This window comes from Crinia signifera, chromosome 7 (genome assembly GCF_055691185.1).
Source record: "Crinia signifera chromosome 7, ASM5569118v1, whole genome shotgun sequence".
NCBI lineage: Eukaryota > Metazoa > Chordata > Amphibia > Anura > Myobatrachidae > Crinia > Crinia signifera.
This window is the reverse complement of record NC_139223.1, coordinates 186433320-186451440: the sequence shown is the minus strand read 5'-3', so window position 1 is coordinate 186451440 and position 18121 is coordinate 186433320. Positions and strand designations below refer to the sequence as shown.

The window sequence follows — 18121 nt, the reverse complement described above, 5'->3', positions numbered from 1 at the left end:
AAAAAGACCCCACAGCACTCACAAAAAAAAAAAAAGGTGATCAGTGATGCGACACTGATTACCAGTGAGGGACAGCAGGTGCACAACCTTTGGTGCAACTGACAGTGCAACTGGCAGCAACTGACAGGTATATATATAAAAAAAAAAACCTCTGCGCCCCCAAAAAGTTGCTGATCAGCACAGATATACTGATCAGCACAAAAGGGGGGGTAGCAGACACAAAATATACACTCTCTATCACTCTCTGTCACTATCTCTCTCCATCTCTCTATCTCTCACTATCTCTCACTATCTATCACTCTAGGACACTGCAGCAGCAGCACTGACAGTTATATGTATAAAAAAAAACTGCACCCCCAAAAAGGGGGGGTAGCAGACACAAAATATACACTCTCTATCACTCTCTGTCACTATCTCTCTCTATCTCTCTATCTCTCACTATCTATCACTATCTATCACTCTATGACACTGCAGCAGCAGCACTGACAGTTATATATATAAAATAAAACCCCTGCACCCCCAAAAAGGGGGGGTAGCAGACACAAATCTCTCTATCTCTCTACCTCTCACTATCTATCACTATCTATCACTATCTATCACTGTATGACACTGCAGCAGCAGCACTGACAGTTATTTATATATAGAAAACCCCTGCACCCCCAAAAAGGGGGGGTAGCAGACACAAAATATAGCTCTCTCTGTCACTATCTCTCTATCTCTCTCTATCTCTCTCTATCTCTCTCTCTATCTCTCTATCTCTCTATCACACTGCAGCAGCAGCAGGAAGTCTCAGGAAGTCAGATCCAGGAAGCGTCCAGCACGCTACAAGCAGTGATAAGGTGATCAGGTAAGGTATTTGCAAGGATCAGGTAAGTATTAGCAAGGATCAGGTCGGTATTCACGGCAGGCAGGCACGGTGACCGTTCTGCACGCTATTCCAGACCGGAATGGCGTCTGCAGCGCAGTCACCGTCAGTTTAAATGTCGCGCCTTGGCTGTGATTGGTCCGTGGGTCCCACGGACCAATCACAGCCTTGGGGGCAGGTGGGGTGAGGGTGGGGTGAGGTGTCATCGTCACCGATGACCCCCTCATGCCCCCTGACGCCCGGCGGTGATTGACACCTGTGTTACCGAGCGTCTGATTCGCTGGTAACACAGGAAAACGCTGTGAATGGCTGTTCACACTGAACAGCCAATCACAGCGATCGCCGACGGGGGGGCGGCATCGCAGCCCCCCCTGGGCATGCAGGGACATGTCTGCTGTCAGGGACAGCAGACATCGTCCCTCTGTCACTGCGTCTCGAGACGCAGTGACAGTTTAAACTCATGACGTACATTTATGCCATGTGTCGGGAAGTACCTCCCGGCCATGACGTAAATGTACGTCAAATGTCGGGAAGGGGTTAACAATGGTCCCGACGCGATGCCCCCGATTTTTCCATAGGCTTCAATGTTAAAATATTTTTTAACATTGAAATAGTGAAAAAATGTGAAAAATGTGAAATGGGCCAATATGACCCATTTCACATTATAGATGTCCCCGGCGTCCCCCCCATGATAGACGCCAACCGGAAGCGTGGCGAGCGCAGCGAGCCCGCGAGGGGCGGCGGTGCGCGTCCTCCGACCTTTTCATTCCCCTACTATCCACGTCGGCGTGGAGTTGAGAATAGAATAGAATAACTTCACAGGTATACGCGTCCCCTCGCGGGGCTCGCTGCGCTCGCCACGCTTCGGGCTCGGTGGCTCGCTGCGCTCGCCACACTATTCTATTCTCAACTCCACGCCGACGTGGATAGTAGGGGAATGAAAAGGTCGGAGGACGCGCACCGCCGCCCCTCGCGGGCTCACTGCGCTTGCCACGCTTCGGGTTGGCGTCTATCGTGGGGTGGGGTGTACGCCGTTAAATTTGGGGGGGTTGGGAATATTTTACATTGAATACAATGTAAAATCGGGTCCCAGGGACCCGATTTGCAATTCATTCAAAAAAAAAATCGGGTCGAAAATCGGTCGGTCGCGTCGATCGCATCGCATGCGACCAAATCGCATGCGATGCGATCGACCCGATTTTTCCGACACGACCACCCCGATGTAAATCGGGGTGGCCGTGCTAGGAAACAAGTACCGAATATTCTGCAGCAGGCGAAGCAACAACATCACTTCCCAAAGTGTAACGTGACGCAGAATAAATAAATAAGCAATGTGTTACTTATGCAAAAACAATTGGGGTACGTCCAAAAACAATTGCGGTAGCATCTAACATTCTGTATTGTCCCATAATTTAACATGAGCTTCATTCTCAGTGCTTTGATGTATGATAAATCTTTGCACCTCACAGCATGAAAAGAAGCCATTGTACAGTTATACACCAAATCATTGGCTGTAGTGGGAATTTAGAAGTAGTGGTGTATGTGTGTGTGTGTGTGTGTGCGTGTGTGTGTGGGGGGGGGTTGGTATTTTACAGAGTAGCCAGAGATTTTGATAATGTAAAATCAGCTTCAGATACCTTTTAATAGGATATAGCAGCGTATCTCAAGCTGCGGGTTGTGGATCGCGCACATCTTAATATTGGGTAGTGACTACACCACAGCCGCAATGCCCGGTCTGGCGTCTGATACCTGCTGCAATGCTGATTGGCAACGGTACGCCTGCATTAGCTGTGACCCCCTCTTTTGCCCTTTATCTCCCCTATATTTATTTTAGGGAGGGAGGAAATTACATAAGAAGACCAAGGGGGTTATTCTGGTTGATTCGCTCGGATGCGAATTCACATCCTTGCGAGTCAACCCAACCCCGCCTTGCGAATGGTGGTACGCCGGCCCGACCATTCACAAGGCGCCTACGTTGGCACTGGCTGCGAATGGATGTTTTACATAAACATCCAGTCGCAGCCTGTGGGGTAACACCCACATCATATGGGCAACCTTACATATGGGTGCACGTTCCCACGCCCGCGTCATCTGCCTCTTACCATGAGAACCAGTGTTCTTATGGGAACATCCATGAAACGTTGGGCGTTCCCATATGCTAATGGCCCAGCCCGGCGCCCCCGCCCTCCGGCCACAAAGATGGGTGTACCCAGCGAACAGTTTGAATGCGCATGCGCAAACATTAAACATCCCCTGCGTGCGAACGCTTGTGGCCGGCTGAACGGACCTGAATAAGGTCCTAAGAGTAAAGCCAGATGCAATATTCAATGTGACAGCGATGAACAAATTTATTTTCTAAAAAAAAAAAGATCTTAAATTTGCCCCAATACAATTAGGGAGGCCAATCCTGGGACTATTCTTCAATCCTGGGATTCGGGATTGAAAAATGCAAATCCCGGGATTGGCCTCCCTAATTAAAACACCCCTGTCCCCCCCCACTCCCCCAAAACAGCTACCCCGCTCATTTACTCACATGGGCGGGTGATGTGGCCGGGAGCGGTAGAGCTGTGGTGCAGGTGTGCACCGGACTGCTCAGCGTGAACTCTGACCCAGTGGCGTAGCTAAGTTTTGGGCGCCCCCCCCCCCTCAATCCCCCACAGCCTTACCTATCGCGCTGGTCCCGGCGGCTCCGTTCTTCTGCTGAGGATCACCAGAAAATGGCCGCCCCCATACAGCAGACAGTTTCAGAGAACTGTGTGCTATATGGGGGCGGCCATTTTGTGGTGGTCCTCAGCAGAAGAACGGAGCCGTCGGGACCAGCGCGATAGGTAAGTCTGCGGGGGATTGAGGGGGGTTTAACTATAGCACCGCAGCCCCCGGCGCCCCCACATGCACAGCGCCCCCCCCGCGGTGCTATAGTTACACCCCTGCTCTGACCATTGCTCGCTGCATAGAGACACATAGACAGAGACAGGAGCAGCCGGGCAGCGTCTGATTGGGTACTCAGACGCTGCCCGGCATTAGACTGCGCATCTGCTCACATTCTATTGAGCATTAGGCACGGAGGCGTTTAACTACTCGCTAGACAGTGTATATATGCTGTCTGGCGAACAAGTCTGAATCAGGCACTTAGCTTACAACTTTTCCGCATTTGAATTTCTTTTGATACATTTATTTATTAACAGTTTCTTATACAGCGCAGCAGGTTCCATTGCGCTTTACAATTGGAGACAGTGATACAAAAAACAGGGTATTTACAGACAGATAAAAAGGTAGGAGGGCCCTGCTCGCAAGCTTACAATCTATAGGATCTGATATTACAAGGAAATTGGAACTTTACAGTATTTGCCTGATATAAATGATGTTTGATTTAGCGGAACATAAATATTTGATTGAATGCTAGCACTGAGTGTTCTGAATAGGTTGTTACACGTTTAGTTCTTTACTGGAGCCACAAGTCACACCTTCTTCTCTTAGTACAGCACAGAGGGGCAGATATATTATAGTGGTGCTTATCGCGCTGCTATAATACTTCCTGCTTCGCCTCATTAGCGAGGCGAAGCAGGAGGGGAGACCGACAAGATGTATTAACACAGGGTTGCCGACTCTCCTGGAATTCCCGGGAGTCTCCCGAAAATCGGGTCCTCCTCCCGGCCCCCCGGAAGGGTGGGCAATCCTCCCGGAATCTGGGGGACCCCCCTGAGCCCCCCGAATCGCGGCATTTAAATGCCGCAATCCGCGGGTCTCAGAGGAGGGGGCGGGGCTAAAATGGCACAATCGCGTCATTTTAGCCCCGCCCCCTCCATAGAGATCAGTCATTTTTCCTGTTTCCCGTAATGGGGGCGGGGCTTAATGACGTCACAGTCAAGCCCCGCCCCCCGATCGGGTAAGGAAAGTCTCCTCTCCGGGCTTCTCCCGGAGAGGAGCATTTATAAGTCGGCAACCCTGTATTAACATCTTGTCTGCCGAAGCGGGGGAGCGCTACCCCCCCCCCTCCGGAGATGTCCCCTCCTGGATATAGTGCATCTCCTGTCCCCCGGACGGCTGGACTGGGCATGCGCGGGATCTCGCTGCTCACGCGAGATCCCAAGCACAGCCCAGAGATAACAGCAGGGACAGCGCTGTCCCTGCTGTTTAGACAGGGCTTCGCCAGCCTATTGCTGGCGAAGCCAAAACAAGCATCAGGCAGAACGGTCAGCGATGCTGAACGTTTACACATTCGGCCTGCTATCATATAGATAGCAGCCCCGATATGGACAGGGGCGCCCCTGTCATTTACCGCACGCTGGCTCCGTCATACATTGGGGAGAAGCGGTATCAGTGCACATAACGTGCGCTGATCCCCCTTCTCCCCCATAGCTCCCGGTCATACATCTGCCCCACAGACTGTTACAGCAGATATCACAGAGGAATCAAACATCCGCAGAGCAACACAGAACCGGATAACAATGGAGAGATCTCACTTATTGCCCTTCTCAGCATCAGTACGGATGGCTGCTGTAATGATGCCTGTGGGACGCCATTGGTAAAGTTGATGGTTTTAGTATTACATAATTATCCCCTCATTGTTATAAACCACTGGTTAACATTAGATGTCTTATTGACAAACATGTCCTATAATACACATATACAGCAGATACTCAGAACTTTGGGAAAAGAAAGGGAAGACTCAAGTCAAAGTAATACATTAGGATCCTGTTAAAGAAAGAATGCTATATAGATACAATGACGTCATTAGGTCCACATGGTCATTAGGTTGACACAAGCATTAGGTCGACAGTCAAAAGGTCGACATGGGGTTGTTCACTTTTTTTGTCCCGAATGTCGACACAGTGACATGGACACTGTCACTTGCTGCGCTCGCTATGCTTTAGGCATGGTGCCTCACTACGCTTGGCACACTATTTTATTCTCCCGCCCTAGTGGATGGTAGGGCATGAAAAATCGCCACATGTCGGCTCAAAAAAAAAGTGAAAAACCAAATGTTGACCTTTTGACTGTCGACCTAATGCTTGTGTCGACCAAATGACCATGTTGACCTAACCCATGTTGACCTTCCTGCATGTTAACTTTCATGCATGTCGACCTAGTAATGCTTCTAGGCCTAGTGACCGTATCCCACCAGGAGGCAGAGGGACACACAAAGCTGCAAGAACGTGGGTGCGGTTTTACAATTAGAGTCATTCCGTGAAGCCACGCCCCTTTTCAGACCAGCAAACGGTGTGCCGCGTGGGAGTAATGACTGGGGAACTGAGAAAGTAGGGAGGCAGGGGCGTAACTATAGCACCGCAGCCCCCGCCACCGCGGGGGGGCGCTGTGCATGTGGGGGCGCCGGGGGCTGCGGTGCTATAGTTAAACCCCCCTCAATCCCCCGCAGACTTACCTATCGCGCTGGTCCCGGCGGCTCCGTTCTTCTGCTGAGGACCACCACAAAATGGCCGCCCCCATATAGCACACAGTTCTCTGAAACTGTCTGCTGTATGGGGGCGGCCATTTTCTGGTGGTCCTCAGCAGAAGAACGGAGCCGCCGGGACCAGCGCGATAGGTAAGGCTGTGGGGGATTGAGGGGGGGTTTGCATGGGCGGCGGGGTGGCGGGGTAGGGGTGCTCGGCGGGGCGGCGTGGTAGGGGTGCTCGGCGGGGCGGCGACGGGGGGGGGGCGCCCCCCCCCCCTAACGGCGGGGGGGTGCCCAAAACGTAGCTACGCCACTGTAGGGAGGTATGCTGCTCATACCATCAAAGCTTATGGCAAGTTTCTCTGTCTAATACTAATTACCTGGGCTCGACTTGCTGGAGAGGCTCAGTAGGGGCCAGGGTTCGATACTGCCCGGTATTAGGCCATGCGCCCAGAAAGTACCCGGGCCCAGCAATGTTCTCTACAACCCTGGAAGCATGTACAGTGCAACAACTGCAGACACATCCAGTATTGAATTGCATTTTTTTTAAGAGCTATGAATATCAACAGCAATCTTATTATGATAACATTAAGTGGAACTTATAAAAAGAGAAGCTCAAACGGCAAAGCTCAGCATGTCAGTTAGCTTACTCTCGTATCCATGGCAGCATATTGACACTGTAATAGTACAATATAACAATGGTTAGTGCTTCCTTACAGAGCTGAGTTGTATGTTTCTTCTGGGTGCTTTCATACCACAAAAACATACTTCTTATGGTAAGTTAATTGCTAACTAAAATAATCTGTCTTTATCAGTGGGAAACGCAGGATTTTTAGAGAGGTGTTTCCAAATGCAATCTCCCACTCTAAAGCACATTGGAGTAATTACAGGAGTCTGGGGGACCAGTAACAACCCTGAAAATTGGTATTTTTATATACTGGATACTGTATGGAATACAGAATTAATATGTAACAGTACAGATGGTCTATAGTATAGGCTGTTTCAAACAATTAAAGTGGTCAGGAAATGTTTAAACATATAATAATTAAATACACAAACATAATAGAACCAGTACTGCACTTTCTAAGCTCACAATCTCACACTTTATGATAAGGCTCCTGTCTCTTCCACCTGCCAGCTGCTCTCTGGTCCATTGCAATTGTAGGGGCTCAGATCCACACATACAGTAAATGTGGCAGAAGAAGCTGGTACACTGGGCATGTGCAGCAGCCCTGCTCTGTCCCTTACACTGCATGGTGTGGTGGCAGCTCTATTGATAATATCATATACCAGTGCTATTGTCATCATTTAAGTCACTTGCCAAGAGGAGGGGGGGGGGGCAACTAGAACGGCAATATAATCCTTGAGAGACTTTAGGTGATTTATAGTGAGGAAATGGATAACACTTGCCAGAATATCTATGCTTCCACCTAGCAGATGAGATGATTCACCATCACAGTATCAGGAACTAGTGCTTCTGATGAAATCGCCAGGTAATGTGAAGAAACGCGTAGAGTTTGTCCAGGTTCTCACACACAGATCAAATATTTTTCTACAATAAAGATCCTTGTATATGGGTGATGTCTCTTGTGCAGTACATTCATTTTACTTCATAATATAACTGTTTCTATACCGGTGGAAACATTGCCTATTTTTGTTTACACTAGTTTTAGCGCAACCTGACTGTCCCCAATCTTATTGGGTTCAGCACAAAGGGCATGAATCAGACGTGTTAGCAAGGCTGCAATTTTTGCAGATGGACAAAACCATGCTGCACTGCAGGTGGGGTAGATGTAACAGGCGCAGAGAGAGAGAGTTACAGCGAGACACCGTGCCCGAAGCATGAAGAGTGCAGCAAGCCATGCGAGTGTGCGCAGTACACTAATATGGTGTTCTTGTTGACAGATGTCAACATATACACACCAAATGTTTTTATTTTGTGTCAACCTTTTCCTGTGTCGACCATTCACATGTTGACATTTTGCTTGTGTCCACATTTTTCAATGTCGACTAGACTAGGTCGACCTTTTTCCTGTGTAGACCTATTGCCTGTTGACCAATAGTGGTTGACCGTATTGTCTGTCGAAGCAGTCACTGTCAACGACCTCATAGTCTACACCCTACAGCCACTTAACGTGCAACCACTGGGGCCAAGAAGGGGCAGCAGGTACTAACCGCAGAGGCCCAGGGTTGCTGAAGGGGCCTGTATCCACTGCCTCCCCCCCCCCCCCCCCCCGACAGTATTCGGTCACTGGGTAGACAATGTCTAAGTTGACAGTGACTAGGTCGACACCTTGAAATGGTCAACATATACAAGGTCGACTTTGACAAAATGTTGACACACACTTATGGTCGACATAGACATGGTCTACATTAAAAAGGTTGACATAAATTTTTCATGTTTTTCCCCCAAAAAAGGTGTTTTTTTCTTACTTTACTATCCAAGTGGGCATAGAGTGGGAATATAATAGTCCCAAAGCGTGGCGAATGCAGCGAGCCATGCCAGGGGACACAGTACACATATTTGGTGTCCATGTCGACATAGACACCAAAAACTTGACATTTTGGCTGTCGGGATTCCGGCGTCGGGATTCTGAACGCCGGGATCCCGACCGCCGGGATTCAATACTGAATCCTCCTAGTGATATCTTTGGGAAGATGGCACTGCAAAGTGACGGTAAAGACGTTGGCGCTGTGCCAGCCTTGTTCCCTAGTGACCCACTTCCTGGATTAAAGTAATGCTGCCCATACACTTGTGAGATATTGCATGCAATCATTCCAATTCGACCACATCTGTTTGATAAATGGAATGATTGTATGCACATTTTGTGTACCATGCGACGCGATGCACGGGCACGCTGGTCACATCTCGCGTCTCATGATCTTATGTTCTGCACATAATATTTAGCAAATTGTACGTGCGGTCGAACGCTGTTTTGTGCGCATTCGATTTTTCTAAACGCGATGTTCGATTCCTGAAGATTTCTGCTCACTTTCTGGCCACTCCTCTTCCACCCACTGTGCACAGATCTGTTCAATAATCTTTTTTTTTTTACAGCCTTCGATGTGATCGCATTTGATCATGAGATCTCGGCAGTGGCGTAACTACTTATTATGTGCCCCCCCCCGCCGCTAAAATATCGCCCCCCCCCTGCCCTCCCCTCGGCGCACCCCCCCCCCCCCCCCCCCCCCCCGATGCTCTTACCTGCCCGGACGAATCTGCAGTCACGGTCCCATCGCCGGCTCCTGCTGCTATAATGAAAACGGACTCTTAGAAAATGGCTGCCCCCATACTGCAGACAGAAAACTGTCTGCAGTATGGGGGCAGCCATTTTTTAAGAGTCCGTTTTCATTATAGCAGCAGGAGCCGGTGCCGGGAGACGGAGAGACGGCGATGGGACCATGAAGGTACGCAAGACAGCAGCGGGTAACTATAGCCCTGCAGAACCCGGCGCCCACATGTTCTCTGCGCCTCCCCGCCACCGTGGGGGCTGCGGAGCTATAGCTACGCCACTGGATCTCGGCTGATTTTTTATCGCAAGGGGCATTCCATAAATTGTATGATTGTATGCACAATTGTACTCCAAAAAAAAAACATTTTCAATGCGATTTATGGAAAGGTGAGCTTCAAGGGAAATCCAACCCGATATCACGTCGAATGCAAACGCACAAGTGTACATGCAGCATGCGGTGCTGCTGTGCGATCCCTCCCCCGCGGCTCACTGATCTGAACCGAGTTTGTGTGCCTGATCAACATTTCTGTCATATATCTATTGAATTCATTATAGTGCATTCAGAAATAGCTTTATGTACTAGGCATAGGTACTAAAAGCATTAAAATCATCCTGAGCACAGGAAAAAGATTTCTTAAAAACGAAATTATGGATTTAGGTTGGCCGGTGCCAGATTACCAAATAGGCAGGGCCGGATTAAGGGTCTCATGGGCCTGGAGCTGAAAATGTTCAAGGACCCATACTGGGAAGTGGAGGAGGTGAGGCCAATGCCAAGTGTAGGTAGGTAGACCCATACATTATAAGCCCCAATGGGGCAGATGTATTAAGCCTTAACAAGAGATAAATGCAAGTGCGATAAGGAGAGATAAACGCCCAGCCAATCAGCTCCTTACTGACTTTTTTCAAACACAGCCTGTAACATGGCAGTTAGCAGGTGATTGGCTGGAGGTTTATCTCTCTTTATAACACTTGCATTTATCTCTTGTTAAGGCTTAATACATCTGCCCCAATATCCCATAAACATATAAAAGTACCAAAATTTGCATAATTGTGTGGGCAATAGAAATTCAATTGTAATACTTATGATTATAACCAACCATGTGGCCAGCTGGTAATAATCATCCTGTCATGCTGTTGGGCCTATTTTTAGGTGGAGGCCTGGAGCTGCAGCTCCATCAGCCCTATTGCTAATCTGACACTGAAAATAGGCATAGTAGGCACCAGCCTATGTGCCCCGCATATTTTAGGGGCCAATGACAATGGATCAAAATGATATTGATTTGATCTTGAAGGACAGGCATATTCAATTGTTTCCAAAGATAGATAAAAATTAATAAGAGCATAACAGAGGTTTACATTAAATACATTATTAACCCATTAACAACTTAAAGTGCATAAACCCTAGTCAACACGTGTTTCGTTTCCAGATTGTAGACTGTTAGGGGTAAATGTAAGGTGAGTTCTATTGAACATGTGATGTTGCCCATAGCAACCAGCCAGATTCTACTTCTTATTTATTTCGCACCTTCTAGAAGATAATAAACAGAATCTGGTTGGTTGCTATGGGCAACATCCCATCTTCAATAGAACTCACCTCTTAGTAAATGTACCCCTTAGTTGGTAAAATGAAAAATGTATTAGGAGATGAGTTGCGAGGGGCCCGAGATATCGACATTTATTTGGAGATTATTTGAGAAGGGGGCCTTGAGATTTCCACTGCCTAGGGGCTTCCACAGGGATTAATCCAGAGTATGCTGTCATTAGGTCAACAGTGTCTAGGAAGACAGTCATTGGGTTGACATGGTCAAAAGGTTGACCCACGCAAACAATCTACATGCAAACGGTCGATATACAAAACAGTTTTTCACAGTTTTTTTTTTTGTTTAAAGGACTTGTTCATAGGTCACCATCCCAGCGGACGCGAATGGGAAATACAATAGTGTGCCGACACCAAAAAACTCATGTTGACCTTATTCATGTCGACCTTTTGAATGTTGGAATTCTCAATTGGGGCGAGTCTACAAATAGAGATTCCGTATTGCTTGGCTGATACTGCTTTGTCCAATACAAACCTGTGTGCCTAGTTACAACAAGGACAGTCATGAACAGAACAATCAGTACAAAATGATATATTTACACAAATACAATGATGTTTAATTACTTGGAACTATAATAGTAAGACATAACCCTAACAACCAAGTCGTTCCCTAATTCAGCCTCCTCTGCAAGTCACTTTTTACAGCCAAGTATTTTATGTGTTCTGACAAGTTACTGAATTATTACTTTGTCCATATCGTGATTGGCTATTTCTAATTAAATTAAAAGATCCTACAGCCATTTCATTAACGTTGACTGTATTACCCAAACCCTCTCCAAAGAATAGACTGTATAATATAATACATGTACTAGTAAGCCCGCTGGAAGCAAATGCTTCAAAAGTTAGTCTGCAGTTAGTCTGCAAGCCTCTCAAATTTAGGTACCCCCCCCCCCCCCCCCCCCCCCCCCATTGCCCACATAACCCTCAGAGGCACTCATGTATTATATAGCTTCCCTTCTGGACTTGTAAATTGGTGGGACTGCTATGCTATTACTGGTGCCTGTCCTTGAGTTTCCCTCCTATATCCCTATAGATTGTAAGCTTGCAGCAGGGCCCTCCTACCTCTGTCTGTTGTTACCCAGTTTGTTCTTTCAGTGTTGTCATCAGTTGTAAAGCACAACGGAATCTGCTGCGCTATATAAGAAACTGTAATTATTAAAAAATAAAAAATAAATGTGCATGTGTGAGAGAGAAAGAGAAGTAGTTTCAGTCGCTGCCAACAGATGGCAGTGTTTCGGAGACACACAATCAGACACTAGACATATACAGAGCTCTGTACATCACGTCCTACTCCTGGGTGCCATGTACTTGGATAGATGCAGTCTGTGCGCCCATGCATAAGCAATATCAGTTTCATAAATGAAAACCTCCCTTGCAGAAGACACATCTGTGCCTACCCCACTCTGCATAACCGTGGGTGGCAAGCTCGCTTCCCCTTCCTCTCCCCTATACCACCATTATTCATTGTAAGAATTAAACTGCACCAGCCAATTGCTGGAGCTCTTCAGGAGAGTTAAAGCACAGCTCTGTGTTGTGCTGTAGTAGGGATAGGGTTAACGAATCCAGGGACTTTATGTGTATTATACAGTAAGTCTCCAGAGGGTACCAAACAGGAGGAAAATAGATGGCAGAACGTAGGGATCTTCTGGGGCCATCACGCCCCAGCAATTCATTAGATAGAACTTTTGGCACAGATTCAGGGTCTGTGCTGAGATCTAATGACAGCTGCTGCTGCTGCTGCTGAGTACCATTCATTAGTCGGTTATATCCTTGTTCCAATGCTGGTACCTTTCTGCACCTTCCTCCTTAATATTACATATATATTGGGTGCAAGCTCCTAGCTCGCCTACTGTGTGCGGAATCTGCCCATTGGGCAAGGTTGTGCAATGAAGGCAAGCCTCTAGAGGAGATCTGGGAGAGTGATCAAGTGTAGAGAGAGATAAAGTACCCTGACGGTCAGCTCCTAACTGCCATTTTAAAGACAGCTTGAAAATGACATGAGCTGGTTGGTTGGTACTTTATCTTTCTCCAGAGTACATCTTAGTACATCTGCTCCTCTATGGGACATTTAAACTGGGCTGTTTATATTCACATCCTCAGAATATTAATCAACGGTTTTGATATGAGTTTGTAGAGTTGTATTTAATCAATTCCGCTGGCCTGGAGTGTATTAGCTGTGGTGATGGATGTAGAAGTGTCCAACTGAAATAAAAAGTTTGTAGCCTGCGATTACATTGTAACAACAAACATATAAATATTATCCTAAATGGCTACAACTGATCTAAATGTGACGTTATAACAATAATTACTTTATATTATTGTACAACTATTGTGTAGCATTTATGATACGCCTGATTTATGACAAGATCTATAAAATCGGACTCATATGTATATATCTGTATCTATCTATATCTATCTATCTATCTATCTATATCTATCTATCTATCTATCTATCTATCTATCTATCTATCTATCTATCTATCTATCTATCTATCTATCTATCTATCTATCTATCTATCTATCTATATATTGTTTATATTATATACGTTATATTATATATGTATATTCCTGTACATAAATGTAAAAATCTAATATTTATGTAATGTATACATACAATCCGCATATATCTATCTATCTATCTATCTATCTATCTATCTATCTATCTATCTATCTATCTATCTATGTGTGTAGCCATCGATGGAATAAATTGGGGGAATACTACTGTATGACATTTTAATCCTTTTATTTTGTATATGACAATCGCTTTATGAGTTATGACAATAGAACAGTATTCCTGTAGAAATGAGGCATAGTTTACTGAAGAAAGCAACAATGGAATCAAATGATCAATAATATTTTCTAGGAATATTATTTGATGGGTTTGTGCAGTACATTGTTGTATATAGCATGACGAACATATATAACAGTACAAATTAATTCCCAATGAACCAGCAGTGAACGACGTCAGACAGCAATGATTCTGATTTGTTGTATTAGAACCGATACCGAATAATCTAATTAACGATTCATACATAAATGGTGTGTGCATTAAACTACTGCAATACGGGTACAACTGAATATAGCCCATCCACAAAAATGCCATTTTGTCTCCCTAGGGAACTACAAAAATCATGCTTTAAGAAATAATTGTAGAAAAACACTGTTTTCTAATGAATATTAATTACCAGGATAATTGGAGGACTACAAGAAGCAGCAGCACATGGATTGATGAGAGTCAAGCAGCTTTTTATCTGGAAATAAAGTGATATGAAGATTTTGTAAAGTTCTCTAAAATAAAACTTTGATCTTCTCTTTTGCTGTTTGCAGTCTTATTTATTTTAAAGTCTTATTTCTGCATTAACAAACAGGTAATCTGTATATTACAGAGTAATAAGAGGGCTCTGATGAACGATACATTATTCAAGGCTTCTTGGGTATTTACTAAATGGCGAAAAAAAAAATATTTCCAACACAACTATTTGTAATAACTTGATTGTAATTCCCAGTGTGGTTCTGTAAGACTTGGGCACGCCTAGATAATGGAGCTGTATAAGGTGCCCATTTCGCTGATTTTGCAAGGTACAACTTCTAAGGCAAAACAACGTTCTAAGCGCTCATCTCCTGGTTTAAATTATTTATTTATTTTTATTATTTTTTTTTCATTTATTTTTTTTCTATAAATTAGATATAATTCTACTTCCTCGTATTGTAAAAAAAAAAATTCAGTGGAGTTGCATGGTTTCAAATAGGAAAATCACATTATAAAAAAGTAATTAAAAATTCTGTACAAAAAAATCACAACAAAATAATTCAGCAACGGGTACAGCAACTAGTAGTAGTAGTAGTAGTAAAATGTCGGTTTAAAAATATATTTCTATATATTTATTTAATTGGCCCACTATTCGTTTCAAAATTGCATAGATCCTAATTATTATTGCTTTGCGATTTTATTTATACATATAGATTTTTTTATTTTTTTTTATCTGAACCAGATAAAAAAAAAAATAACACGATATGGATATAGTATGCGATCTGCAAATTAACTCTTGGGTGAGCTCAGGGTATATATATACATTAATTCATGAATTCAGCAGGTAAAGAGGAATAGTAAATCCCACGTTTTCACAGACAGTAGAGATAAAAAGAATATAAATCAGGTGGAGGGTGAAATGTTTTGCACTTTCCAGCAACTGGTTCCCATTGGGCTGCTGTTTGTAAACGCGACAGTACCGTAAAGCACGGGTAATTACAGGAGTCTCATTCATTTGATCTCTCAAAAGTTAGTCGTGAAAGATGGCGTTCAATTGGGCACTCATGACTCTTTCGTGGTGCGTGTGGCCCTCATAGGCCATAATGTTGTCTACAGGGATCTCACACCTAGGGCCAGAGCTGGTGAAGAGGGGCCCATGGCTTTGAGCCACTGCTATACTGGCAGGGTAGTGCATGGTGAAGGCATAATTCTTATCAAACTCTTGTGAAGGCTCGTGTTTGAAGGAAAAGTTACCATTGACACTCAGGGGTGGGCTGAGGGGCCCATCGAACGAAGGGCTGGTGCAGTCAGTGACAGTGCCTTCAAAGAAGGGCTCCAGGGCAGCCCCATATGAATGTGGCTTGACGTGAAAGATTTGGGAGCTGTCCATGGTACCATAAGGAGGGCTGGGAAGACCGGGCGACTGGTAAGGGTAAGGATGCAAGGGGAAGGAAGCACTGGCTGCTTGCATATGGGCTGGCATGTCTTGGCTCTGTTCTGGAAGAAAAGTTCTGGGGTTGAGCTGAAGGCACCCAGCTACTAGGTTGGTGGTGGGTTGAGAGAGCCCTTTGCAAAGTGTCTGCACAAATGACACCAGATCTGGGCTTTTCCCCGACCTCAGAATCTCAGAAAGCGCCCAGATATAATTTTTAGCCAGGCGGAGGGTCTCAATCTTGGACAACTTTTGAGTCTTGGAGTAACAGGGGACCACCTTGCGCAGGTTGTCCAGGGCCGCGTTCAGCCCATGCATGCGGTTCCTCTCCCTGGCGTTCGCCTTCATGCGCCTCATTTTAAAACGCTCCATCCTGGCTTTGGTCATCTTCTTCTTCTTGGGTCCGCGTCTCTTGGGTTTCTGGTCATCGTCTTCTTCATCGTCTTCGTCGTCGTCCTCATCATCGTCATCGTCGTCGTCATCATCATCGTCACCATCTTCATCCTCATTCTCCTCTCCGTTTTGATGCTTCAGGGAGTCCTCGTCCACATCTTGCATGGCCGCTTCAAGCTCTTCCTTCTTCTTCTCCATGTCCTGGTCATCATGGGCCACCAAATGCTCATCGATCCAACCTCTCGAGACCTGGGTGTCGGACATGATCAACCCATTATCTCGATAGGACTTGGTCATCTTCAGAATCTGTTATTCGGAGGAAAACGGTGCAGTTAAATAAACCATAAGGGGTGGAGGAGTCATGTACATGGTTATGCGTTCTACCAAGTTCTACCTGCGAGTACTCTTATGTAACTTGGAGGTTTACCCTAAGTAGATGAGGGAACTGTGAATTACAGAGATGTGTACAACTAACCACAGTGTGGAGTTGGACCTAAAAACTTTTTTTTTCTTGTTGCTATTCAACTATAGATAATAATATGGAATAAATGAACTGTTCGGGTCAATGCAAGAAAGAAACGCAACCAATAACTCAAGAGGATTGAACGCTATTAAACGTGACGCAGGCGCAGTGAATAGAGGGCATCAGGTGCACGTCCGCCATTATTATACACATCTGTCATTTGCAGTTACCGCACTGGCTATTTGGTTTTCTGCACCTATTGTATCTATAAAATTAAATAAATCCCCCGCAGACATAGACTTGATGTGATTTAAAAACGAAAACATTTCATATGGGAAATTAAATAAAACATATGGTTAGTATATTAACCAAAAACTATTTTTTTTTTATTGCAAAGCTACTGGTGATGTATATTTCCCTGTCAGTAACAGGTAGCATATGTTCTGTGTATTACCTCCCCTTCCCTAGCTAAATACAGCCCAGCCATCCTCTATGGAGGGTGCAGTGTACAGTGTGCCCCGTTACACACCAGTGCTGCTGTACCACCACACTGGTACACGGGGATATACATCCTAAAGTATTCTAAGCATTAACAGTAACTGTGCCACCTGTGCTGGGTGCAATGCATGTATGTATGCATGTATGTATGTATGTATGTATGTATGTATGTATGTAAGTATGTATGGATGTATGTATGCAAGTTGCTAAGTATATATGTATGCATGTAAGTATAAAATAAACGTAGTCAAGTTTTTTTACAAGTATATTAAACTAACAGTTCAATTAATAATTTAAAGGCATCATTCGCTAACAATAGTTATAGCAGAATATTGAGTTACTGTTGATAAAAGTTTTTTATATATATATTTTATATATATATATATATATATATATATATATATATATATATATTACAGTTATCGCTAGCTAGAGAGATAGATAGATAGATAGATAGGTAGGTATGAGGTAGGGCAGGCTTACCTTAATATTTGTATCCTCAGAGCTGACAGTCTCATAACCCCTGCAGTGATTCCAGGCAGAGTGCAGGTTCTGGAGTGGATATATTTGGGATTATATGTGGGGGCTGTGATGAGACTCCGGGGTTATATAGCGGGAGCAGTGACGCTAAGAGACAAGTGAGAGGGAGGAGGAGATGGAGAGGAGAGGAGGGGGGAGAAGCCTGATAGCTTAGGGCCTGGAGCGCATGCGCCTGATGTAAAGGCCACCTCTGACTTTCCCCCGGCACGCGCCATATGGTGTCCCCCGAGGTCACGTGACCGAGCCCCCCTCACTCTCCCTACCATTTGTATTCAGCGCTGCTGCCGGGCTCCCAGCTCTTTGTGGCCATCTGTCGCCGGTTGCACAGTCTGTGTATACCCGCAGCCCAGGGGTAACCCCTTCTTCCCCGGACACTGCCTGCCTCACTCCTCTGCAGGGTCTAGGTGTCTCCTGGTGCCCCCTCACCTGCACACTACCGGCAGTACCACCCTCCA

General features: G+C 45.4%; 1 protein-coding gene across 1 annotated transcript; it reads right to left on the bottom strand.

Moving 5' to 3' along the window:
* Positions 1 to 13816: 13816 nt before the first annotated feature.
* Positions 13817 to 17775, bottom strand: NEUROD1 (neuronal differentiation 1). The gene is made up of 2 exons (XM_083154692.1): positions 17610 to 17775; positions 13817 to 16471 (listed from the first exon to the last, which is right to left on the bottom strand). Exon 2 carries the CDS (start codon positions 16460 to 16462, stop codon positions 15371 to 15373), a length of 1092 nt encoding a protein of 363 aa, XP_083010818.1. The 5' UTR covers positions 16463 to 16471; positions 17610 to 17775; the 3' UTR covers positions 13817 to 15370.
* Positions 17776 to 18121: the final 346 nt, after the last annotated feature.